Below are 26,285 nucleotides of genomic sequence, written 5' to 3' on the forward strand. Positions count from 1 at the left end.
CATCCAAGTCTTTCTCACTAGAGAACCAACCACCTTCCATGCTCCTGATAATTTTGTGTGTGTATCCATACACAGAGAAGAAGAAAGGCTACTGCAACTGTCCAAAGAGACCATCCCCTTTCTGTACTTTAATGAGCAGTATTAGAACTTGACACTAGAAGTACTGGTTTGAGTTGGGTTAAATCTGACTGGCCTTGCAGAGGCAGGTGGCCTCCATCTAAAACCTTGACTTAGAGTCAGGTGGCAACAACAGGGTGTTTTGAACAGAGGGAGCAGCATATTTTGGGCCGAAAGAGGGTTGAAAGAGTGAACAAAGCCACTGCCTTGCATCTGAGGTTAGATTTGTTTGATTTGTGGTGTATTCAGGACCAAGGTAGGAGAAACTCTTTTTATATAGACAAACATGATTTCTTGGAAGAAACAAAGAACTCCACCACCAGTTTCTTCTCCTAACTGTAAGAACGTGCAGTATCGCCAATAACCTCGCTAAACCCAAAGGGATGATATCATTACTGCTCTTTGATATGCAGATACGGGGAGTTGCTATTCTTATCCTACTGTTTTTGCATTTAGCCTATGGAAAACACAAACAGGTTCTCCACGTTCTCCAGTGCTCGTCTCTCTTGCTGCCTCAGGTTGCACAACTGCAGCGGATGGGCCATGGTCCTCAGGAGGAGCAGGTGCCGCTGCTGGCCATGGGCATACAGCCGCCTACGCCGGGGACTCGCCGGGCAGTCGGCTCCTGCCCTGGAGCATCGCACACCACACGAGCCCAGTTCACTCAAGGCACATATTTAAAATATTCCAGACCCCTTTTCATCTAAGCTGTAATTGATAGCTGGCTTTTGCAAAGAGCAATTTCGCAGGCGTCAAGAGTTTAATCGTGGCCGTGCAGATGAGCTTCCCTTGAGTCACATCTACCCCAGTGTCACAGATGACGTTCCCTTGAGTCACATCTATCCCAGTGTCACAGACGAGCGTCCCTTGAGTCACATCTACCCCAGTGTCACAGACGAGCGTCCCTTGAGTCATACCATCCCAGCCACCTACTCCCATTTCATCAGGAGTGGGGGAAAAGAACACAAACCTATAAAGAGACAGGTCCTTTAAACAAAACATAAATAAACACCCGCCTTCCTGCAGTGACAGGTCCCGCGGGAATCCCAAACAGCACTGGGCCGGCGGGCATGACACGAGCCCGAGGCGGGACTCGAACCCGGGAGCCCCCAGCACATGGCCTCCACCCCACCCTCCTGGGAGGCTGAACCACGCATGCGCAGAGCCGCCGGCGGGCCGAGTGGGGTTCGCTCGGGGCCGCAGGCGCTGGGGAAGCCGGCGGGCAGCGCGCTTGCGCAGTAACCGCTGCCGGCCTGGAGTGGGAGCTGCGGCCCCCTCCCCCAGCCGCGCCATGGCCGACGCGTTCCGGAGGGCGGAGTCGGGCACTCAGGTGAGGCGCTGCCCTCGCCCCTGCCTCGGGTTCCCCTCAGCCGCGGGGCTCCGCTTTCCCGCGGCCGCCATGCCCGGGCGGTCGGGGAGGGTGAGGCGAGGCGGGGCTGCAGCCCGGGGAAGGGGAAGCGCCGGGCGCTCCCCCCTCCGCCCGCCCCGGGGGGGGGGGCGCGGAAGGGGAGCGATCGGCGACCGCGGCGGCTGCCGCCGAAGGGGCGGTGTGTGAGGGAAGGAGGCGGGGAGCCGCGCTGCAGAGCCGCGCCCTCCCGCCTCCGCCGCCCTTCCCCCTCCCGGCTGCCGCCGCCGCCGCCTCCCCTGGGTGAGGGGGGGAGCAGGGCCCCGTCAGCCCGGCCCCGCCCAGCCCGGGGCCGGTGCGGGGAGGCACCCCTGGGGGTGTGCCTGAGGGGAGCTGCGGGAGCGGCCGGAGGCGCCCCGGGGTGTTCAGTCAGTCGCCGGTTAAACGCTTCGGCGGCCTGCTTCAGCCAGGAGAAGGGGAGCGCGGGTGCCCGTCCTGCCTTTGTGTCCCCGGCTGCCCCTCTGAGACTCGGGCGGAATGCCTGCTATGGCGCTTCCTTGCAGCACGGGGCGGGGGGGGTTATTCAGGTGTTTCAGTAATTTCTTTATAAATGTTTTCTTCGCGCTCTCCCTCCCAAACGTTGGAGTGGACGCGGTAAGGAAGAAGAGCTGTGAGGAAGGCTTAAATAAACAGTATGGAAGGTGTAATTGCTTTCCTATTCTTCGGAGGAAACCGGTTTGAGTTTTGGGGTTTTGTTGGTTGTTCTTTTTTCTCTGCTCGATGGTTTATTAGTGACTTCTACTTGGAATTGGCAACTTAATTACTTGGAGATTTGTGTGTTACTGTATCAGAATATGCTGAGTGGTGTGCATAAAAGCATAGAAACGTGATAATATTTATTTCTTGTTAAAGCTCCATGTTTTTTCTGTGGGACTTGAGTTCTTAAGCCCTTTTGACAATTAAAAAAAAATAGTAACAGCTGTCCATTATTAGCAAATACACACAAATTAAGGACACGAGTTGTGCTCTGTGTCCAAGTGGGTACATGCATTTATTTGTCCACATGAGCGGTGCCAACAGGGAATGCGCATGGCAGCAGCTGCCTCTGTTGGAATGGATAACCAAACCGGAATGAGGAAGGAATTGATAACCAATGGGTTAAGAAAGGTTAATGTATAAGTACATCATCCAGAAAAAATGGTAAAAGTCCTTGAAACAGAAAACGCTTCATTTAAAATAATACTTCCTCAAATAGCCTCATGCATAAGATCAGATTTTAGTGAGGGTTATAGTGAGACTGCAGTGTTGTACTCTTATTATTGCATATAATTAATACAGCAAATTAGAACTTCTCGCAAAACACCTTTGGTATATCACAATAAAATAAAGGATAAATTGCTTGCATATGTCTTCGTGCCCAAAGTTTACAAAAGCTCAGAGTGGTTGTAGTGGTTGAAAATTAAATTTTGTCTCATACTTGAGATAGGTTTGTATTTGTAAATAGCCTGTAGGTTAGCTCATAGCCTCTAACAGAGCTGGAGTATTTAATTTGAATTTCTTCAACATTTTAATGAAGTAATATCTCATTCCTGACAAGACCTACATGTATGCTTGCATTTATGCGTAGCTTTGTTGAAACCAATATAGTATAAGCATATAATGTATTAGTCAGTGGGACTGTCGGTATGCATATTACTTTATTAAAAAGATGAAATTGATAAATTATAAAATAGTTGAAATATGAGTCCCACCAGCCTTGTCATTAATGAAATTTAACCCAACTGTTGCCTAACTCTTCCTGTATAGCTTGTTTTCTACACGTATGTGCAGTTTCTTGCTAGTATAATTACACTTTTGAAGAACACCTAAGAGCCAAGACCTACCACTAGCAGGTTGCTAAAAGGTGTTTTTTGTGTAAAAGAAGATAAAAAGAGCATTATAAAAGAAGAAATGAGCACCTGCAGATAAATTATAGAATTTCAAGTCTCTAATATGTGATTTGAAATTGTTTTGGTGTTTTTTTTCCAAGCTCTTCCCACTCAAAGGCTCTCTTCAGTGGTGCTGTGTTCTGTATGCTGTCCATGACAAAGCTTGGGATGCCTGATGCCCACCATCCAGATCACCCTTTAAATGCTGTAGATTCTCCCTCCTTCCCCCCCCCCCCCCCCCCCCCCCCCATTTTACAGAAGAAAATGCAGGAAGGCAAAATGGAAATGCCTCCCCTGGAGTAGAACCAAGGTGGCTTTTGCCGATTTGGAAAAACCCATCTTGTCCCCATCTTTAATGTCAGCAGAGGTGAGGGATGCCTGTCTAGTGTCTCATCTCAGCTTTGCTGCCATCACTTCTGCTGTAGTGTGGACAAACCTTTGTTAGATTTGAAGGAAAATTGTTAGCTGTTTCTGCCAGGAACCCCGTTGCTCCCAGCGTGACACTAATGAGGCAAGTGCCTTTGGAGATTCTGCTTCAGAACTCGGAAGTAAATACAAGTTTGATAAAAACACAGGTGTGCTATCATCAGTGAATTATCATAAATTACCTACATGAGCAGTGCTCAGAGTAAGCACCTGTAGTTATTTAAAATAAATACATAAACTTGTCATTTAAATAACCGCAGATTTTTATTTAAATGATAGTGATCAATCTACCGTGTATTTCCAAAGCTCTAGCAGTAAGCTTAAAGAGGTGATAGTCTAAGAAGAGTCGGGGGCTCATCGTTTCCAGAAGAAATAAACTGCAGAAGATGTATTCATTAATGTACAAATAAATTTGGGAACGGGAGGCTGCAGAAATGTGTTTAGACGAGCAATAGTTGTGACTCCCGGCCCCAGCAGCGCCCATAATCAAGCCCCCATGATCGCTGAGTGCCAGAGTGGTGCTTCCCTTGCTAAGAAATGAAGAGTGTCAGAAAGCAGCAGCCTGTGGTGGTTTTCCTGTTTCTCTCAACTTCCACGGCCAGACAAGGGGGTGAGAGATTCCAGGCCCTTCTCCGTGGCAGGTGCAGCCTCTCCTCACCAGGGGCCAGGGCCAGGCGCAGGCAGCCGCTTGCATGGGAGGGCTGCACGTGTAGGGTCTGTGATGGCCCTCTTGGTAGTTGCAAGCTCCTGGTTTATGTGCCCCGAGATACATTCCTGTATTCTTGTGTATGTATGTCCATCTGGATTTTTGCTTTGTCCAGGTCTCAGAGCCCTACTGGTTCCCAAAATATTCAAGAGTTCACCGCGTGAGTGTTTTCTGTGCTGCACAAATGTGTGAAACGTAACGGGAGGATCTGCAGATCCAGAGCAAGGTCGAGTCAAGTGTTTTTATGGCACATCGGTGGCTGTGTCAGAAAACTCTCCTGAATACGTGTGAACAGGCAAACAAAGGCAAACACGTTGACGTTTCGTTAATGGAAGGGAATGTTAAAATGTCAATGAAAATGTCACGCTTAGATTCCCATCGTGACCACTTGAAGTAAATTCAGGGCCATTTAATGGAGTTTTATTCTACTATTAAAGGCAAACACACACACCACTGTTTAAACAACTTTTAAGACAATTCAGAGCAAATGTTGCTCACTGATGTGGCAGGGAGGAAAGAAAGATAAGGCAGTGTGTGCTTAAAGGTTTGTGCTCACTGCTTATTTGGTGACTGGCTTTAAGGAGGATGGGATAAAACTGAAAGGGATTTGTTTTGTTTAAGTCTTTCAATGACAGCTGGTTGTCTTGGAGAGTGAAATATTTGGCACGAGTGTACCTGCTCTGGCAATGCTCTGAGCATCCTGATGGCGTCCTTTCCCGTGTGTGTTAATACGCCTAGGGAATAACAGCTCTAGCACTGGGTGAAATGTTCATTCTTGGTTTACGAATGTATGCCACAACTACAACTAACACATTACGTGAATACCTGTCTACTTGCTATGCAAATACCTGTCAATTTGAGAAACTGTCCATGAACTTTGGACTAATTTGTTTTACAATGGACTTGCTTTACTAGGGGCTTTGGAGGAACTTGCTTTACAGATTCGAGCTTGCTTTAGAAAGGTTCTTGCAGAGCCTTTTGATCTAATTACTTTTGATCATTCTTAATCCATACTATGTTTGAACAAGTAACTATGATATAATAGGACTGTAGTCCAGAAGAGTCCTATATAACTTTTCAGATGAAATGTACATGTTTTTACTTACAAATGCGTAGAGAGACTAACTCAGGAGACTAATGATGGGTAATGTTTCGCCTCTCAACCAGCAGTTTATTGTGGAGGTGATGGTTATTACAAATGATCTTCTTTCCCTTTGTTCTGTCAAATGGCAGCACTGCTGTATACCAGAGGGGATCCCTCTTATGAGTCTACCTGTGCAGCTTTTTTTTTTCTTTTCTTTTTTTTAAGCTTTATTTCCCCTATTGTATATCCACTCCTTATTGCTATTGAATCTGTGTGCTAATTGTTTGTAAGGATGAAACCATCTGTTGCTGTAGTCCAGACTACACGTTTCCATATGTATTTATGAAAACATTTTTAAAATCAAACTAATCTTTTGATAGGGCTGTCTTGGAAAACTCCCAGTTCTCTGAATCCTTTAAATTTGATTCCCCAGGTCCATTATTTTGAGTTAACAGCATGTCTCTTCTGTCTTTTCTTTAAAAGCTACTTGCACGACTTGAGGGCAGAAGTTCTCTGAAGAATCTTGAACCTTATCTGTTTGCTGAGGAAGGTTCTCCTGTTCATGGTAAAAATGTATCTTTATCCCATTTATGGAAAACTGTTGATGTAAAAGTATTCTCAGAGCAATATGACAGAGATAAACATACAAGTAGATCTTTTTGCCCTGGAGTCAGGATTTTAATTGTTGCTGTGGTTTTATGCAAACTAGATAAAATGAAATAATGTAAAGTCACCATTCCGAACATTATTAAATAGACTTTAAAATACCTACTTTATGGGTATCAAAACACAAGTGTAGGTGAGTAAATACCAAGCACGGTGGTCTGTTTCTAGTTTTACAGAAATTTGTTCTAGATGCTGTCATTTAACCTTTTTTTTTTAATCAGTTGTGTAAAAAACCACCACAAAGTCGTAAGTGCAGAAATTTGCAAAGAACTTGAGATTCAATAAATAGCAAAGAGTTCAGTGATATGGAGTGGTCTGGATCAGTTAGGAAGAGGGGCACAAGGAAACAGTATTTTTCAATAAAGCCAAGTCATCAAGCTATTCAGTCTTGGCCTGAAAAATCCTGATTATACTTAGATGGAACTTTGGAAGCAATTCCATTATGAACAGAGGTACTAATCAGCTGAACGAGTTCGCGGACGATATTAGGATCAAATGGCTTATATAGACCTTCCTTGAATAAACTAGAATGTCAAACTGGAGAAATTGGGCTACCTCCTAGTGATGCCGGTACAACAAGTTTAAGGTAGATTCTTCTACCAAGCAGTTTTAAGATCAAGATTGGGTGTTTTAATGGAAGAAATTACTGAGCTAAATAGAAATTAGCACACTTAGTAATTCCTTGATTATTCAGCAAGTCAGACTGGTTTTCCAGATTGTGTGACGTTTAATGGATATCACAATGGAAGAGACAACTCTGATTACACAAAACTAGAAATATATAGTAAAAAAGGAGTATGAATGGCAAACTGTAAGGATCATGCTGTGAGGCACTACAGTTGTTGAGTGTATGTATGAATGAATGGATTTCATATGAAAAATATGTGGCTGCAGTGGTTATCAACATACCTGTCTGCAATTTGAATTCCCACAAATTATAGAAGGTTCAGAAGAAATAGCAGAAAAAGCAATAAAAAGAATCAAGATAATTGGATGAGAGATGATGCTTAGTCTACAAATGCGGTCACTGTGAGGCTATTCGTGTATTATTTTGCAGCACTTGAGAATACATTAGAGGTTTAGCAATAGATGATTCCTGTCCCTGAAAGTTTCAAATATGATATCACAGAGATAAAGGGCAGAGAAATACTGGTAAGCCAGTGCAAATGGAGCAGAGAAGATCATTTAAATACTCTCAATTCTGAACTGCTTTGTTACCCACAGGAAGAATTAATGGATAATTAGTGCAATTGGCATATGCTTCACAAGGCTCCTGAAGTCTTAACATTTTTTTAAAAAGATGAGATATATTTGTTTTGAAAAAATGCAGTAATAGAAAATGCTGATCTTTCAGTCTATTTTTTTAAATGAACTTTACACACAAGAAACAACAAATGTGTGAGACTAAACTGGCCATATTCTGGTAGAACAGACTATAAGAAGGCTTCCTGGGGGTCAGTAATTGCACTTGCTGTCACAGTCCACAGCGTTACATAATTCCATTCATCAAATGATGAGCTTTGATCTAAAAGCTATATTAGGTCGTTCCTGTCTGTCCAAAGACTGTTCCAGAACCTCAGTTCTGAGGTGGCTGGAAACCTTCTAAATTTGTCATTGGTTTCTCTGTGCCAACACAGTCATTGAGCTTCTGAAGCACTTCTATTTTTCTTCTGCTTTTAACAAATGGCATCAATTATTATCTGTATTGGTCATGCTTTTTGGCTGACATTAGTGAAGTTGCGTAACATATTAACACAGATCTTTAGCTTTATATACATAAATGGACTTCACCTTTTATTACATTTTTGCTTTGTCTTTAATACCACAGTATTTATTGAGTACATGTGTTATTTTGATGTGTGTTCTCATTATTCAGTCTTAAATCCCTGTTGAAGACCTACCTCTCCATTTGTCATGAACTTGACTTTTAGTGGGTCACTGTGGAATACTGTAATACATTGCCCGTGAAGTCTGTACTGAACAGCTCTTAATCTAAAATGTTATGATTAAAGCAGTGCAAAGACCTAAATTATTCTTTTTTCCTGATGGTATTTGAAACAAACATACATATATATGAAGTTTCGTTAAACTATCCAAAGGTTACATCATAGTTAAGTGTTCATAACATGTATGTCAGAATACTATAAAATAGGACCAGCTAATATGGTTACTGCTGTGATATTCTAGTCACTGCTTCTAATTATGCATATTTAAGAACACATAAGCATATTAATTACATACCATTTAAGCTCTTCTGGAATGGAGCAAAAGTGACACGAGCTTTAAATAATCTTCCACTATTGCCAGTCATATTTCTCCTATGCTACTGGTATGAAGGTGTGGGTGTCAGTATAAAGCTCTGATGTTCAGCAACAGTAGGACACCCAACATTAACTTGGAATAAATATTAGACCTTTCTACTTCACTTACAAATGGTAAAAACGTTAGTGACAGCTTCTGCATGGTATTGTAAATTACTAGTCCAGTAACTTCAAGGTATCTGATGATGTGAAACCTGCAGAGCTATTGCTGAGTATTCTAATAGCCTGTTTATAACTGCAGCGTCAGAAAATAGTTTAACCAACATTTGCTACTGTAATGATTACAGACAAAACTTAAGGCTCTTCTCATTCAAAAGATAACACTGAATTGAGGACCAGGACTGAGCACAATGTTTCAGTTAAAAATATATTAGTGTTACATAAATATTTAAGTTTATGCAACATAATTTAGTTTGTCCTGTATGCCATTGCATAGCAGTGGACTCTTGTACTCTTTAGTTTGACTGTAGTGGGCCAGCTCAAGCTATCGTGAGCCAAGCAATGTGTTGGGTTACTTGTTAAAACGTACTTCTTGAATTTGTCAGTGCTGAATTTCGTATGAAACCATTCCGCTCATCCATCTTGATCTGTTAAATCTTCACAGTCTTAAGTCTTTATTAACCCAATTAGTTTGTCTTCTACACATTTTGCCAAGCTAATGGAACATTCATCTACTGCTACTTTGGTAGAACATTGGGCAACACCAATTCTAACAGGAAAATTTCCCATTAGCTTTCTTCTGTGTTAAAGTGTCTGTTCCTACTCTGCCTCTCGGACTGTTTCCATCCCATAACAGTATCTCTTTACTAATCCTCCTTTTGAAGTATTTTGACATTAATGGATGATGCTCGTACTGATCACTAAGTTTCTTCCGTGACCTATTGTGAGGGTGTGAAAGGCTTCTTGAAAACGTTGCTGGCCACACTTCCTCCTCTGCTGTGTCATGGTTTGTCCACCCTGATCCAGAAGGATGAATTTCCCCTCTTATCTTACTGTAACAGCCTGGTTGCTAATTTAATTTAACCCTACATTTATAGATGTTGCTATAAATGGCTTCTGTTTTGCACCCGTTCTTCTTGTGGGCAGCCTCTTTGATAATCATGAAGGCACAGAAATCCCCTGCTCTCTTGAGGTTATCTTACAGTCCAAACTGTTACTCTTTTCAGAGCAACTTAAGTGCACTTTTTTGGTCAAACTACAGCCCGGATGTGTATCTTGTTCAGCAACATTGAACAAGCTTTGAAGGGTGCTTAGCTATCTTGCTGTTGAAATTTATAAACCACCACCACAAAAACTCCTAAGAATGATTTTTCATTGAACTTCAAATTTGTACTTAAATAAATTTGTTAGTTCTGCCAATAAAAGCTCATCCAATGTTGTTCTGTGCATTACAGCTCCCTTATGTAAAGTTTTATAGGAGTTAACGCACAGGCATCCTGATAAAACGTCTTCAAATGGATAAAGTCAAGCATTTATTTCAATTTTTTTGAATCATTACCAAGCAGTAACTCAGATTTGCCCACTGCTGCTTCTGAGCGGCCATACGTTCTGAGCTGCTGTTTTTTTCTTAAACCAGTCATATTTTGCTGTAAAGGTAGGTGAAGCAACCTGTATTGCATAGCGGCCCAATTCAGCTGTTGGGCTGGATTCAGAAATGCCAGTCAGGGTGGCAGAAGTCTTGTGCTGAAGCCAGTGGCAGAGAGAAGATACACTTTGTTCCTTAACAAGAGGTGCCTTGTGCAATTGTTCTAAAATATTTCGATAGACTTGAAATATGAGGGAATGACCTACCCAGCACGTTTAGGAGGAGTTCTTCCAAGCTGGTATCTTATCCAAACAGGGTGCGGTTATGTCACTGGCACAGTCTGTGTGACAGCAGAGCAGCTGCTGGCTGCAAGTGGCGGAGTTGGACATTGCGATCTCTGAACAGGAGAAAATGAAGATTTATGTCATAGGAAGTGTAGTCTTTAATCTCAAAAGTGGGGAGAGCCATTCAGAACAGATAAGGAAGGGTTTGGGAGGCAGTCAAGCTTTTTAACAAATTTCAAAGTACCAGAAATTCGTCAAAATGGAATTGCAGTTGTGGAGCAGCATGGAATTTGATTATGGAGAGGCAGGCACTCTGAGTGTCACTGAAATGACAGGATGGTCACATCAGGTGTAAAATGCTTTCAGCACTTGCAATGGGTAAAGTAAGAACTTAGTTTCTTCCCCACCAGCCTCCGCCCCTCATCCCATGTTGCATCTTGACATTATACACACTTACGAACAAGGACATCCTCTGGAAGTTGAGTAATGACTTGAAAAACCCTGTTAACTCAGGCAGGCACAAACATGTTTAAGTAAAGTTGCAATTAATTCTCTATTCTTGCATCCCCCCCTATGAAAAGCTGTTATGCCATTTGCACTTGCCAAGGCCATAGAAATCTCTCACCTTCCTGCAGTTACAGTTGTATGATTCTCCTTACTGCATGTCTTTACCCATCTGCCTAAAGTCCACAATGTCATAAATAAATGATCCGGTTTCCTAAATTAGAAATTTATAAAGGGCAGCTAATAAATTAACTTTCTTTAGAGTCTTGCTCTGATATGAGACAGAAGACGACTTTGGAAAAGACTTTAGAGTATCTTGCATTTACATCCAACAAAATAACTGGTTTCCTAGAAAAGCATAATGCTTTTTTTAATCAACATTTTAAATTTCTGTGGTATGTATTTTATTGACCCACATGGATCAGGCAGTTAGGCTGAGTCCGTTTATGAACAGAAATCCTTCGCCTCAGACAGTAGAGTTGTTGCCTGGAGTTCAAGGAATCTGAGTCCCCCTTGTCAAAAGAAGCCGTTTCATATTATGATCACCACAGAAGAATATAAGTGCTAAATAAATAATACTGGCATTCTTTTTTACCCGTCACAGATTCCTGTTGGTATCTTGTGACACGCACAGCTACTGAACAAGCGTATAGCAGACATGAAATGCTGAATGACAGTTCGTGCTAGAAAAATAGATGTGCCAACATGATTTGGACCTCCAATATGTCAACTTTTTTTTTGTTTTGCTTGTCCTCTACTTTGTTGCTTTCTTAATTTTGTGCACATAGTGTAAATAGATGGTTTCTTAGCCACTTTTGTGTAGCAGCATCCTTTTCAGCCTTTGTCTACCTGTAATGATAAATGACCAGTTGCCAACCTTTTCTCGATATCGGTATCCGAGATGCTGTTGGCGGGGGGGGGGTTCAACTGTTGTTCCCAGTTGATTTTTTTCACTTCAGAAGCCTTTCTTGAAAATTGAAATTTTTCTTGGTAGATGCTAATCAGGATTTAAACAATTTTATAAATATCACACTTTAAAAAATGCATTTTCCAATTAGTGGAATAGTGAATATTGGTTCACTAAACACTGAAAAAGGAGCTATAAATTCTCTTACCTGACAGCTTGCTGCTTTCTTTTCTAACAGGAGATGTCATTGAATTCCATGGTCCAGAAGGAACAGGAAAAACAGAAATGCTTTATCACCTAATAGCCCGCTGCATCATTCCAAAATCGGGAGGAGGACTGGAAGTAGAAGTAATGTTCATTGATACAGACTACCACTTTGACATGCTTCGTCTAGTTACCGTTCTTGAGCACAGATTGGCACAAAGGACGGAAGAGATGATAAAGCAGTGCCTGGGAAGGCTTTTTCTTGTGAACTGCAATAGTAGCACTCAGTTACTCCTCACTCTCTACTCTTTAGAAAACGTGTTTTGCACTCACCCCTCTCTCTGCCTTTTGATTTTAGATAGCGTATCAGCGTTTTATTGGATAGACAGAAGCAATGGAGGGGAGAGTCTTAACTTGCAGGAGATGAATCTGAAGAAATGTGCTAACTTTCTTGAAAAGCTTGTGCGAGAGCATCACTTAGCCCTCTTTGCAACAACACAAACACTTATGCAGAAATCAACAAACTCTCCAGAAAACTTCTTTCCTTTAAAACTTCAACATGAAACTGATACAGACTATAGACCTTATCTTTGTAAATCATGGCAACAAATGGTAACCCACAGGATATTTTTCTCTAAGCAATGTAATTCTGGCAACAGCAAAGGTTTTACGGTCATTTCTTGCCACCTCAAAAGAAACCATGTAGTAAAACGTTCATTTAGTGTTGCAGAATGTGGAGTTCAGTTTTAACTTGTTTGTTTTTCAAATGTGTAGCAAATCCTGATTAGTCCTGATTAGGTCTAAGTAGTTTTTAGTACCTTTTAAACTAGTTGTTGTTGCTGAATGAGTAAGAATTTTTGTCACCGTTTTCTTAAAATTTAGTGAAGGTTAAATTTTTATATTACTGTAGACGTTCAGTCCAAACTGGCGAGGAATGTTGAAATTACTTGTTTGTGCTTAATGCGTAAAGAGATTAAATCAAGAAAATTATAACCAAAGAAATTTTAAACTCCTAGTATCCTTCAGTAATCTAACCTATGTGATATGCGGCCGAATGCACTGACTTCATTTCTGGGTCTTACTGCTTTCCAGTCCTCCTCTTCCAAGCTACAGAAATAGGAGCCTAGTTGTCCGTGGGGGAGACTGCAAAAAGGCGAGTGTTCGCTCTTTATAAATATTGGTCTTGGTTTGTTCCCAGTAGCCTAGGGCATATGAAATGCATTCACGACTTTGCCTGAAGAGGAGGATTCGTTTTCACAGCCTGTTAAATAGTGGTAATCCTGATCATGCTTCTCCAGGATCCCAGCCTCTCTGTTTACGTTAGCATGTGCTTGGAGAAGCAAGGAGCGCAGGTGTTTTGACCTTTACAAACATCTGGGTTTGAAGAATCTACAGCTATCGCAGAAATGGAGGCCTGATTTCCACAACTGAAGGAAAACTAAAGACTCAGCTCTGGGTACCTGCGAGTTTGTGCTGCACGCAGCAAACAGTTTAGTCTTTGAAAATAATGAAGTGTGGGTTATGGGTTGGTTTGGGTGTGGGGGGTTGGTTTTTTGTTGTGTGGTTTTTTGTTTTTTTTTTTAAAGATGTATGAACAGGCATAATTTTTTTTTCTCTGCCCTGCCTCATTATTCCCGCCCACTTCTTTCCCTTCCCCCACTCTCTCTAAGAAATCCAGGAATGCCATGCCTCTGGTCTTTACTAATATGTATTTGCCACATGTAGAACATTTGTGTGCAGGATTTGGCATGCAACATGTTGCAATTCTGGCAAAGAAGATTCAGAACTTATGGGAAATGCCCTACAGTTCTGGCAAAGAATACCATATTATTTATTAACCTAGAGTGCCCTTTGAAAGCTTCAAAGTGCTTTACAAGAAAGAAAATTGCACACAGTACATTATTTAATACAAAAACTTATATTAGCTTACAAATTTAAATTACTCAAACAAGGGGAAAATATTTCTCACAGCAATATTCGTTCAGTCATGTTGCACAGCACGTTTTATAGTCTAGATTGAACAGATTATTACCAAAAATGCATATTAAGAAGTAGTATCTAGCACAGTATCTTTCTGAGGAAGATGCCTAAAAAACTCTATTGTGAGACACTTACCTTTTAATTTCTTGACTTTTGAAGCCAGCTTTTTCAAGGTGAATGTGTATCTGGATTCCCAGCTGTGTATAGTTCAGCGTGCGTTCCCAGACTTCTCTATATAGAGCTAGGAGCGTCTATCTGTACTGTTGTTTATAAAATTTGGCATTTCTGTGATTTGGCTGGAGTTTTGCAAAGATGATGAGTGTCCTACCTCTAACAGCAGCCAGTACCAAAGGTTTTGGGAGGAGTGTGAGAATAATCAGTTTTCACTGGCACAGCCTCCCCCAGCATGGGGCTTGGGAGCTCCTGACCAGAGCCTGCGGTCAGACCAGTGTTTGATGGCCATTGATCAGACCTATCTGCCGTGAATTCATCCAATCCACTTTTAACTTACTTGCCCTCTTGGGTTCCATCATGTCTTTTCACAGTTAGTTCAGTTTAATTATGCTTTCTGTGGGAAAACTTCCTTCCATTTTAAACCTGCCATCTGATCACTTCTTCACGTCGTCAGTTCTTTTACTGTGAGACATGAGTGAACTTTGCCTTTTCAACATCTCTGCAGAGGTGATGATTTTATAGACTGTCATTTCATTTGTGCTTTCTCTTCCATCAAACCAATATTTATTTTATTTCAGAACTTGCATAAGTACCCAAATACATGACAAACATACAACTTAACCATTCAGCCTAGACTGGCCCCAAGTTAGATGGTTTAACATGAGTACACACTTCCACTGGGAATTATGATAAAGGACATACTTGCATTTTTTTGTAAAAAACTGGGAAGATTCAAGTAGAGCTACAGGACTTTTAAATGTGAAAATTACAGGACTGCATAATTTCTACTACAAAAAAAAAAAACCACAATCCCCTTTTCCAGCAGAGAATACAGCTCCACTGAAGATTAACTGCTTCATAAAATCATACTTGCTAAAAAATATGTTTGAGAAAGAACAATGGAAATGTTCTGGCATTCCCGACTAGAAAAAAAAGCTTTTACATTATTCACAATGTAGTTTATATTTTGCATTGTACTATAAAATAAATGCCTAAATTGGAATGAAGCCAAAGTTCTAATTGATCAAAAAGAGCACCTCAGGAAATTTTGAAATTTCTCAGTTTTATTTTTAATGCAGACAGATTTTTTTAATTCTCTGGTAATTGTAATATTCATGCTCTGCACATTTGTTTTAGATCTATAGCAAGCCTAGCTTTCAGAGATGCTGAGCATCTGCATAGCCCTGTAAGGTTGCAGGAGGGATAGGCAGTATGCAGTCTGGGAGTGCACTGACCTTATCCTCTGCCAAAATTACGCCATTTGGAAAAATGAACCTTTAGGATACAAGTCTAAGAAAGATGCAGTCATAAAGAACCTGGGAAGCAGCAATTTTGTTTGTACCTCAATTAACTGTGGGTATTAAAAAAGGTTTTTACCATTTTTTTAATGGAGAATTTTCTCCATTAAAACTATGTAGCAATCGTAGTTAGTGGAGAATGCAGTTTCTCCTCATGAGCCAGGAACGGTATATGAAATGTAGCATTATATTTAGTATATAATATTAAACCCAAAGTCTCCTCTTTCACCTAGACCTAAGCTACTGCCCAGTCTCCAGCCCACTGTCTAACCTGGAGCGACCTGTGCTGCTGCAGCTCAGTCTCCCAGGGAGGAAGCACGTTTTGGGGTAGCAGGTCTATGCCGCTGGAAATCGGCCCTGCAAAGGTAAGTGCCACCACATACCATTAAGTATAAGGATAGAATGCATGTATTCCTAAACTCTAATTTATCCAAGTATTTCTTAGAAAGGAAAATCCTTTCATGCCAGTGTTGTTGTTCTTCAGCTCAGTGTTGCATATTAAGGCTTTTGTAGGCACAGGAACTTTTTACATTCCTTGCAATTTTTGTTTGTTGCTTCCTATGCAACATCGAATTAAAGCAGCAAGCTTGAAATAAAGAGAAACTAGTTCAGCCTTTTTCCCCCATCCTTTTTATAATGAGAGAGCTTTTTAGCAAAACCAAATTAAGGTATTTTGCAGGTTTTATATTTATTTTTAAATAAACCGGTATTTCTATGGACACCTGGAAAGAAAATGTCATTTTATATACTCGGCAAAAAGTTTTTTGTATTCCTAGACTTTTTAATAGAGCAAATAAAATACAAATAAGTTTGCTTGGTTTAAGTTTCTACTTGCACATAAAATTCAAGTTTCCTTTTTCTTACATAACTGATGCTAGCCACTTAATTTTCCATAGAGTTTGGAAGTGCCAAAAGAGAAAGTTCTCATGTGGAAACAGACCTGCAGGTGTATTTTTCCTGGAGACTAATGGACAAAGGCAGAAGGCAATACCGTTTTGATGGCTGCTGGACATAAGGCTTGGACTATGGCCTGGAGAGGAACCTGACATTTTAGTTATTTTCTGTGGCTGCTCTAATAATTGTCTCTCGAACCTCTTTATTCCAATGTATTTTTGATATGCAAATATCATACTGGGCAATGGGCAGCATCATTTCGTGATCAGCAAGCCTTATGCCAAACTTCATACTCATCTCAGGAGAAAGCCCTGCCACGCCACCAAACCCGAGCTTGTGTAGGAAGTTGCAGTGAATACTCACCTGTGTAAAAGCTGCAGACAGTTTTAATGTTTCCAGCAACTACAGAATAGCATAAGGTTTGCCATTTTGTAAAGAAGGGAAAATGCTGGAAGAGCTTGGAAGCTTTTGGCAGTGGAAAAAACTTTCCGACAAGGAAAGGAGCATCAGTACAATGCATCTGCATGATCTTCTGGGTAGAAAGCTCTGATGCCCTGCAGCAGTCTCTGAAATTAGAGGTCTGGCCATCCCTGTGCCTGAAAGAAGACAGCAGAGTGGCACTGAGCTGTGAATAACGTGTAGTACGACAAAAGGATTCTTGAACTGTTAACATGTCTAGCATGGTAATGCTTTCAAATATAAAGTTGGCTATAGTTGACCTGCGGGTTCTTCCCACCAAGGGATGAAACTGGTGATGGATTCCACTATGTAGATGCTGTATAGCTTATTTATAATGAAGATATAAAACCCTGCTCCTCTGGACCCAAGAGGAATTAAATGTAAAAACAGACTCCTTTTTTTATGTTTGTGTTTTTTGGTTTTTTTTTCCCTCCAGCTCTAGGCACCTTCCCAACAGTCAGCACTTAGCTCCAAAAGCACTCTCACAGCTTTCTGTGTCAGGACCAATGCTTTACTGGAAGTGGATAGTTTTCTCCTTTGCTGAGAGTTTATGTATACACTCTTTATTACCAGCACAGACTGGTATACCCGAATATAAAAGATTGAAGCCATGTGTAACTGGTAAATAGCTTTGGAGACTCCATTCTGTTTGCAACCAGGCGTAATGTCATATCGGAGTAGATGATTTTGAAGAAATGTGGCTGTGACTTTCCTTGGGAAAAGTCTGGCAGTCTTCCCTCTTGCTTTCCCACACTGCTTTGCATCCTGCCCCAACCAACTGGTCGGTGTACCTGTGTGGGCCCCAGTGCTCAAGGATAGCAGTGACAAGATGTCACTGCCTTGCCAAATGCTGGTGAACAGCCATGTTCTGGATCTTGGCACTCTCATACTGCAGGAGTTGGCACAGCCACTGTAGTTTTTAATTTAAACCATTTGCCAGGCTTCTTTCTCATACATCTAGCTGGGCCTGTGCTAAAGACCTCCTAGCCCTGTGGGAGAGATGAAAGAGAAGAGATCTTGCTTTCCGAGTATAAGAAGGACAAGATTTTTAGGCCATTGCTACAAAAAGAGGCCAAGCAAGGCCATGAGGTTCCTGGCAGTGGCAGGTAAATGTCAAGGTCTCGAAGGTGGCTTGGCAAAGATCAAGGGACAGACTGTACATCACCCTTACCAAGTGTCCATATTATGAAGAGGTGGATAGGATTTCTGACTTAGGATATATGCATATTCTCACACTTTAGCATACTGCTGAGAGAGAAGACCATGCTACGGTGGTCTCTGAAGTGCATCTCAAAAGCTCTGCTCAAACTCCATCACTGACGGTTCTGTCTCCAGCCCAACATCTCCATGGACTCCCAGCCTCCTCCTCTGTAATACGAACAGCAGCACTGCAGAGATCAGTAAACATCATTGCATTTGCCTTCACTGGACGTAGTGATACTGTGTGCATTGGTAGATGGTGCTGGGCATTGTCATCTAGGGCAGGTTTGAGCCACGCTTTTCAACTTGAACAGTCTTCTGCATATCCTGTATGATGACAGTGGTCAGTGCAAATGCAATAGCAAGTCCACAGCCTTTGAGTAGGCAGACCGCCAACTGCAAACCCATCCTCTGGACTCAGTCAGCACTTCAGTATTACCGTCTCTGAGCCACCAGCTGACCCCCAATCTCCTGTGCTGTGTGTTCACCAGGTTCAACGAAGAATCCTTTTTCACAGAAGTGCACAACTTGAAGTATTATCCCCTAGTTGTGTAACAAATCTATGCCATATTTGGACCATGCAATGAATGGGTTTAGAAAAATCAGTGTATGTTAGTGGAGATCTTGTCAAAGCAGGTTCATTTCTGCTCAGTAAAATCTCAGGCAGTTTTAAAAACTCTGAAGCTGCGTTTGACTTGCAAAATAATAGCAGAGTTTTTCTAATCTGTTAAAGAACAATTGCAGCAGTAAGTAAACATGGCACCACATGGCACACCATGATTCACAAGGCACAAATAAGATTAGTCCCAGAGAGACCCACAACTTGCTATAAAATGGCATTAGCCGCACCAAAAAAATTACCATCTTCCCAGGGAATATAAAGTGGGATTTTTAGGTACAGAAATTACTCTAGTGCGTCCCCAACATTGTAAGGCCAGGAGAACCTTCTCACTGCTTTGCATGGTGGCAGCTGGACTTGATGATCCTTATGGGTCGCTTCCAACTGGAGATACTGTATGATTCTATCACATTGGCCAAAACAGTTGTGCCATTCCAGCCACACAAGATCAGGAGGTATTAGTCTAGTGAATACCAGCAGTATGTCACTTGCTGGTTCCCCTTAGCCTTCCTCAAAAAGCAGCATGCCTTTTCTATTTTCATTCATGGACAGGGACGTGTCCTCCAATGAATGTATTGGCTGTAGCAGTGCAGTGTGATGACATTTCCTAAGTGGACCTCACAGGTTCCGTACACAGTTAATCTGAAGGCTGATCACATACTGCCTCACTGATGTGAAACGCAATACAGTGGAGGAACAACCCAGCTGGTCTCAGGCACCTAATACCACCCCTGAAATGATGGAGGTTTCTTCTACTTGAGGTTCAAAACATGTGGAAGGGCAGCTGGGAAAGAGTCTCCAAGGTAGAGCCACGCCACAAGCGGGAAGAGGCTTTGGGGTATAAAAATGTGAAGTGTATTATATAAAAATAGTCTGTGGCGAAGCTGAATGATGAATAAGAGCTTATGAATTTCTCATCCAACAAGGCTATCAACTTGCCCAGCAAAACTATCCAGAAACTGGGTGGTAACTACTGCCCAGGTTGAGTAGGGAAGTGAGAGGGGAAGGGGCAGAGAAGAGGGGAGGCTGTTTGGGGAACTCCTCGAGGCTTTGCTAAAGCATAGGAAAGCTGTATGGTCATCAAAAGCTGGCAGGCAAAGGGCTCCGTTTCACTCGAGCCTGTAGAAAAATGCCCACAGTGGTGAGGAATGGCTTAGCTGGAAACAGCAAACAGACTCTGAAGTGGTCAGGAGTTTGCAGGAGCAGCCAGTGGCCACCATGAAGAGGAAGACCTGGCTGGAAAGGACGTACCACCGAACTGCTGTTCTGCTCCTGAACTCTTCTGAGCTTGTCCTGGTGGGAACAGCAGATTGCCACTCGAAGCTCCTGTCACAGCTCCTTTCAGCTGGAGATGGGACACAGCTTAGCCCCTTCTGGCAAGCGGGAGGCTGGTGGGAGGCCACCCTGTCCCCATGGCTGCTGAGCAGTCTTGCCCCACGGTGGGGAGCTTTCGCTTACAAGGTCATGCCTGAACTTTCCCTCATTCTTTATTTTAACGCCTTAACTTTGTGATTCTGCAGTGAGACTACTGCCACTATTTGCACTTCGATTACCATATGTATCAGTGGCACTTTCCTGACAATAAAGTCACATTTTGTGAAATTATACAGATGCTTTTATTTTCACCCGTCAGAAGAAAATGATGCTATTAATAACATTTACAAATAACCTAAGCAAGTGATATAGACCAGTTGTGTAGACAGTGAAGCTACGGAAGTCAGTAGAGCCAGGTATTTGAATAGCCCATGCAGTTACAGGAAGGGGCCCAACGTCTTTAAAATCGGAGGCATTCAAAATATGATTATTCTGCAGTCTTGTTCACGACAAACCTTGCAGGTTGACGCTACGCAACCCTTCCCATTGATTGATATGGCCTGCATGAGCGCTCTGAGCATATTAAGCCTGAAGTCCTTGGCTAAAGTTTAAAACTTAAACATCTCTGTCCCTCAGAGCGGATGCACAAAAGTATTTCTAGCACAGTTACTGTTTTGTGGAAGTGTCCTGTGGGATGCCATAAGCATCCTAACAACTGGCTGAACTTTCTCCTTCGCTCCCGCAGGTGTGGTTAAATGAAAGAGCAGTCTGTGCCAGCTGGAGGCAGGCAGGGCTCAGCTGCGTGGAGCCTGCCAGGGAGTGCCCATGATCTGCTGCTTGGCCTCCCGAAGGCACCGCTGGCTGCTAAATGCTCAGCAAAGGTTTCATCTCCCAGCACAGCAAGGGAGTAAGTGGGACCTCCCTGGACTCAGAAGGTAAATCCTAATGTGCCCCATTTTCACCCTGTTCACCACAGTAGCAAATCAGCCTTTCTCAGCGGTGGAAACAGGAATTTCTGACAGTTCTCAGGTCTTCGCTGGTTGCAGATCAACTCACACTGACATCAGTAAACTCACCCCAGTGACCAGCAGCACAGCCCAAAGGAGTGTTTCACCTGGAGGCGTCTGCTGGGAGGTCCATCACGGCTCCTGGAGGGATGTTCCTCCTGGGATGGGGAGAGCAGGCTCGTCTCCTCTCTGGGGCACAATGCTCAAATGTGGTGGCAGGGACTCCTAACCACTGTCCCAGAGTACGGAAACCACCAAGTCAACCCCTTTCTCTCATATTGATCAAATTCCTTAGCTCTACACATGGCTCTGCTCTGGTGGGATCACGTGCCTGTGTTTTGTGTTGAAGTCACTTTTGTTTTGTAAACTCAAGTGGTTTTGCTGCTCTGAGTGAAGGATAGAGGTTGTATATACCAGTTTCGGTGACATTTTATGCTACCCTAGCAGTACTGGCCATAACTGAATGTTAACGAGTCAGAGCAACATAACAGACTGTCGAGATTTCAAAACAGGCTTTTCTTTTTGTGTTTCTTTGGGTTTTATTGCCACTACTAACATCTCTTCCAGGAAACAAAATTTCCCAATACTTCCTTTTCTGGTAAGTCATGTAGTGTGTGTGGTATCCTACCCACAGGAGATCTGAGAGGTGAAAGGCAAGGAAGGGGCACAGTCTCTGGGTTTATTTTCTGGATCGAAGGCATACTCCAGTTTGGACTGCGCATTACACCACGGTGTTGTTCCACTCATGGATTGATCAAAGATACCATGGGCAATGGGAGAAGTAGGAGGGAGTACTAGAAGACAGTACAGGTGGAGCTACAGACAGAGAGGTATTTAAATGAACACACTGGATATAGAGAACAGAATTCTGCAGCGTCTGAAAGCCAAGAGTAAAACTTTGAACTATTCCTTCTGAATTTGCACTTTTACATACAGAGCACGGCTGAGTTAGAGCCTGAAGATGGAAACATGCAGACACAGAACAACAAGGCTGATTTTCTAGATCTTTTGATCCTACAACCTGTTTTCTCCAGGAACAAGGTCTAGCTTCTAGGAAAATAAAGGTAATACAAATGAACGTGCTTGCTGTTAGGATAAGAAATCATGAAATACCAGTGTAAAAGTTCAAAATATGCTGAGTTCCCAGTATTTAGAATTGGTGACTGCCTCATCTCTGCTCTGGAGCGTTTCAGTGTCACTGTTGTCCTGCCATTTATTTGAAGCCAAAACCATTATTCTTGGGAACCAGGTAGGTTTTCAGACTCTCTTTCCAAAAACCATTCAGTATAATTATGGGATAGGATGTACTAAAACTAAAATGTTAATTCATCCCCACACTGAAACATACATTTAGCTGCCTCTAGGATTCTTGTGAATGAGAGCAACGCACAGATAGAATAGAAGGCACTTCATCTTGCAAAGCCATCACGACATGAAACAACATTCAGAGGGAATGGAGAAACCCTTTAGCTCCAACATGTTTCATGAAAACTGAATGCAAGGTACATTTTCTTACAGTGTGGTCTCTGGTCCCAGATTTCCTCCCTGTCTGCAACGGCGTGCCAAAGCTCAGAGCACTGCATCTCCCCATGCCAAAAGAAGCCTTTTGTAAACCAGAATAAATACAAGTAGCGACTGGAGCCTCACCTCCTTTTGGACTTGTCTTGTTTCCCCACAGCTCTTCTTCTCACTAGTTCATTGGTTTTGATATTCAAAAGCAGATCCTCATAATCCTGGGTAGGGTGACATTAGGTTTTGAATACAGAACAAAAGAGAGGTCAGAGTGTAGTCTTGATACAAAGAATCAACTGCCCCCCCAATCCTATGCAATTGTATAAAAGCCTTAAGTACTCCTGAATAAGGAGTTGCCTTTTTGTAGACCTACAGCTGATGGTCTTGTTCAAGTATCCATTTTTAATGCGTGAAAGGAAATGTAGAAGATGGTAGTTGAGAATGCAGCTTGCCAAAACTTCTGCCACAAAACAGCAAAGGTCTGTTTTAAGATGATTTAGCAAACACAAGTCTAAAAGGCTTGAGTATAGTGCAACTTTGAAAAAACTAGTGGCCTTCAGCCACAAAATGGATTCGGTAGTGCTGTAGGCTGGGTTCATGTTCATCTCCAACCACTAGCTCAAGTCACAATATTGTAGCTAACATTCATAAACATAGGCCATGGTAACTCCAGAACAACCTATAGATTTAAATGCTAGTAACTACAGCTTAAGCTAAACAATAAACCTCTCAAGAAGACCTAAAGCAATGTGAAGAAGCAGATACAGACAATAAAAATGGAAATATTTCCCATGTGAATATAAAAAAAAATAAAATTAGAGGCTAATAACTAATAGAAGAAGTCTTACTAGTCCAGAGAAGCTACTCCTTGAATGATAATTCGTTACTTATCATTGGACTCTGGATATCTTGCCCACAACAGACTGCTTAAGTAATGTAGATCTTGTTCGTTTTTATCAGTTCTCTTTGTCAGGCCCTAATGGCATTGGTTAAGTTTGACTTTGCACAGAAGCCGCCAACAGAAATGCATTACCGAGCGTGCTGCTCTATTGGCATAACTCAGGGTCGTCAACACAATGAAAGGATCTCAGCCGCACAACCCAAGTTAAAGTTGCCTCCTGCCAATCCACCACATGCTAAATTCCAGTGAATTGCTTAATTAACGTAACGAATGCAGACTGCACTCTAGTCTGCACTACGGGTAGCTGGAAACACCCTCTCGTACATAACCAACAATGCCTTGTCCTTTAACAATGTGGCCTAGATTTTATCTATTCTTAAGAGCTCCTATGTGCACACCCCTTGTAAATTTTCCTATTTCATTGTGCAGAAAGTATTTCTGGTTAACTATTTTGGTAGTCTCATTTATATTCCCTATTTCTAGAAAGGCTCATGCATATGTTTAATGCATGAATAGTTCCAGGGAAGTCAATGGGAAAATTTTTATCTTTAAAGTTAAGGGTGTGCATACATCTTGACAAAGTCAGACTGGACTTTGCATCTATACCTAAATCTTTTCTCCAGCTGTGTCTGCCAGAATATACATAAGTGAACCAGATTTCTAACAGTAGTCCATTATTCCTCCAACTGGAAGGTCGAAATCCACCATTGACTGTACAATCATCAGATATGGCTGGCTTCCTTTTTCCTACTTCTTTCCCAAAATACTCTGAACATGGGGCGTGAAACAATTACTGTGGGGGCTAGAAAAGCGCATGGACACACAGAGCCAGTTGATGATGACTGGAGAAGGAAGGCGGGTCGTGCTGACAGTCGCTGTCATCTCACATCGCAATTCAGAGGCCTGTAGTGGTACCCACAGGCTCACCGCACAGAAGCCAGTGTCCCGTTACCAGACTGTGATGACTTGCACTCGCTTCCACCTTCTTCTGGATCAAAATCCATGATCGAAATAGCTTATCTTGCCTCTGTACTATTCATGCCCCGGTCACTTGTAGTCCTTTCCCATCATCACGTTGATGGTTTAACATCACACTAGTCTTTTTGGTATAAATGTTCCACTCAGAAAAAAACAACCAAGAAAAATAATAATAATAATCTGTGTCACAGAAAAAAAGTAGCTGCATTTTTCCTATCTCAGTTTCATTTTCTCTACTGCAAAAGATGGGCCAGTCGAAGACTCCATGGAGTAGAAAAGTATGCTCAGTAGAACAGCATAACTGCTGCCTAAATAACGTTAAACTATCAAGTAGAAACAACATTTTTTGCTCGGTGATTGCATTCCCTCCCACTCTCACACAAGCCAAGAGAAGTCTCTTGTGGTTACAGCCAGGGAATGGGAGACAAGCACTGGGCTGCTCTTGGCTCAGCTCGTTTTTTTGTTTGTGTTGGACACATAGTGACACTCCCCTTGTCAGATCCAAGGTCCTAAAAGCAATTTGTTTTTGTTTAAAAACAGAAAAGGCAGTGCTTTCTTACCAGCACACACGCTGGGGAAGGCTGCCTTGCTGACAAAGCAGCTGTCTGCCCTTGTGCTTCAGCTTAGGTGCCGTGGCTCCCATGGCCCCCACCCAAATCTCAGGCGTGTCAGAAAAAATATAAACACAAACTTCCCAAACTTTTGCTATTGAGCCAGCTATATTGCCGGTTTGGCAACTACAACACCCACTTCTCAGCCTTATTGGGCCCTACCAGAGCCACGTGGACACAGAGATCTGCCCACACAGCCCAACTTGCAAGACCGGTGCCTCAATTTGTCATGCTCGTATAATAAATCAATTTATTTCCTTTAACTAGGGGCTAGTCAGCAAACTCTTACTCATGCATTTCTCATACAGTAAGTCACACTTCCCAGTAGCATTCGTGCGAATGCGGTTTCTGACTGTGGCCTTACCTTCACTTTAGAAAAGTAGCGAGGTGAGGTTGGTTTTCCTGAGATATCAGTTCTCTTGTGACTCCTCACAACCAATAAAGACCTAATTTTTCTACCCATGGTGAAGAGTTATTGGACACGTGGTCTACGGACACGTGTGTCCCATACACCATGGTGTAGGAAAGGGATGTCCTCCAAGCAATTGGCCTGACCTGGATCCGAGTGGCCAAGCAGCAGAGCTGCATTTCACTTGCAGCCCCTCTGCCACCCCCTGGTACGTGTCCTGGGGGCGTATGCAGAGGCTCTTCGTGCTGGAGCAGCCTGGGACACTTTCCCACTGAGCCGTGGGAGATCTCGTCTGTCCTTCTGGGCAAACAGGTTGTTGCGGTGAGCAGCGGAGGTCTATGAGCAATGGCATCTCTCAGTCTGCCCCAGCGGGGCTGCGAGGGAGGGCTATCGCTGGTTATCAGCATCAGCAAAGGCATGGCTGTGGCTCCCCGTAGCCCCCTTGGCCCCGCTTGAACTACTGCACTTGGGCGAGAGAGCCTGCGAGAGGACGGCGGCAGAGGTCCCCTTGGCACTGCTCCTCACAAGCTCTGGCCGATGGACTGCAAAATCTCTAGGCCCGTGTGCTCAGCCTGCCTCGTCCAGCTGTGGGAGGACTTTCAGCTGTGGAATAATTTCTCAGAGGAAGTGTCTACCCATGAATTAATGTCTCTAAGAACTAATTCTTGGGTAAACTGTATAAACAGTCCCTGGAGTGCCTCTCCAGTACTCAGCTTTTGGGCTCAAAACAGACCAAGCAGGCAAGAAGATTTTCAAAGGACGGTCTGTCTGGGCAAGGGAAGATGTAGGTGACTCAGTGGTTTTCTCTCTCACAGCCTAAAAAGACAGAAAGGTCCACAGTGGTCATTTGGGGTGAAAATTTATAGCTTATTAATTAAAAAAGAAAAAAAAAAAGCCATTTCTAAGCCAGAT

At 42.6% G+C, this 26,285-nt stretch overlaps 1 protein-coding gene and 1 long non-coding RNA gene across 7 annotated transcripts in view; one reads left to right on the forward strand and one right to left on the reverse strand.

The window, feature by feature from the left end:
- The first annotated feature begins 1,308 nt into the window (after positions 1-1,308).
- On the forward strand, positions 1,309-18,622 carry XRCC2 (X-ray repair cross complementing 2). Of its 5 annotated transcripts, XR_012041268.1 has the most exons (6): positions 1,309-1,447; positions 6,090-6,171; positions 12,052-12,161; positions 13,110-13,170; positions 15,703-15,834; positions 16,366-18,622. XR_012041268.1 is itself a non-coding variant. In XM_072854744.1 (4 exons), exons 1-4 carry the CDS (start codon positions 1,409-1,411, stop codon positions 13,216-13,218), a joined length of 234 nt encoding a protein of 77 aa, XP_072710845.1. In that variant the 5' UTR covers positions 1,309-1,408; the 3' UTR covers positions 13,219-13,483. The 5 variants fall into 5 exon arrangements, 3 of the variants coding, with proteins under 3 accessions (XP_072710845.1, XP_072710844.1, XP_072710843.1); XR_012041269.1 differs by lacking the exon at positions 13,110-13,170; XM_072854744.1 differs by lacking the exons at positions 13,110-13,170; positions 15,703-15,834; positions 16,366-18,622 and adding an exon at positions 13,216-13,483.
- Positions 18,623-19,272: 650 nt separating this feature from the next.
- Positions 19,273-26,285, reverse strand: part of LOC140648549 (uncharacterized) — a 37,586-nt gene continuing 30,573 nt past the window's right edge. The window contains exons 6-7 of one of the 2 annotated variants that reach the window (XR_012041271.1): positions 25,329-26,189; positions 19,273-22,695 (exon numbers count right to left, since the gene is read on the reverse strand). This is a non-coding gene — a long non-coding RNA (uncharacterized lncRNA). Of the gene's footprint in view, positions 26,190-26,285 lie in introns of both variants that reach the window. The other variant, XR_012041270.1, reaches the window with a different exon arrangement.

Source organism: Ciconia boyciana, chromosome 2 (genome assembly GCF_034638445.1).
Source record: "Ciconia boyciana chromosome 2, ASM3463844v1, whole genome shotgun sequence".
NCBI classification, from domain to species: Eukaryota; Metazoa; Chordata; class Aves; order Ciconiiformes; family Ciconiidae; genus Ciconia; species Ciconia boyciana.

What these genes read in the sequence shown, in the direction of transcription:
- XRCC2 (XM_072854742.1), top strand. Translation starts at nt 1,409, where the DNA reads ATGGCCGACGCGTTCCGGAGGGCGGAGTCGGGCACTCAG. An exon ending in GGGCGGAGTCGGGCACTCAG is followed by an intron (nt 1,448 to 6,089) that starts GTGAGGCGCTGC and finishes TTTCTTTAAAAG; the next exon opens with CTACTTGCACGACTTGAGGG. An exon ending in GGAAGGTTCTCCTGTTCATG is followed by an intron (nt 6,172 to 12,051) that starts GTAAAAATGTAT and finishes CTTTTCTAACAG; the next exon opens with GAGATGTCATTGAATTCCAT.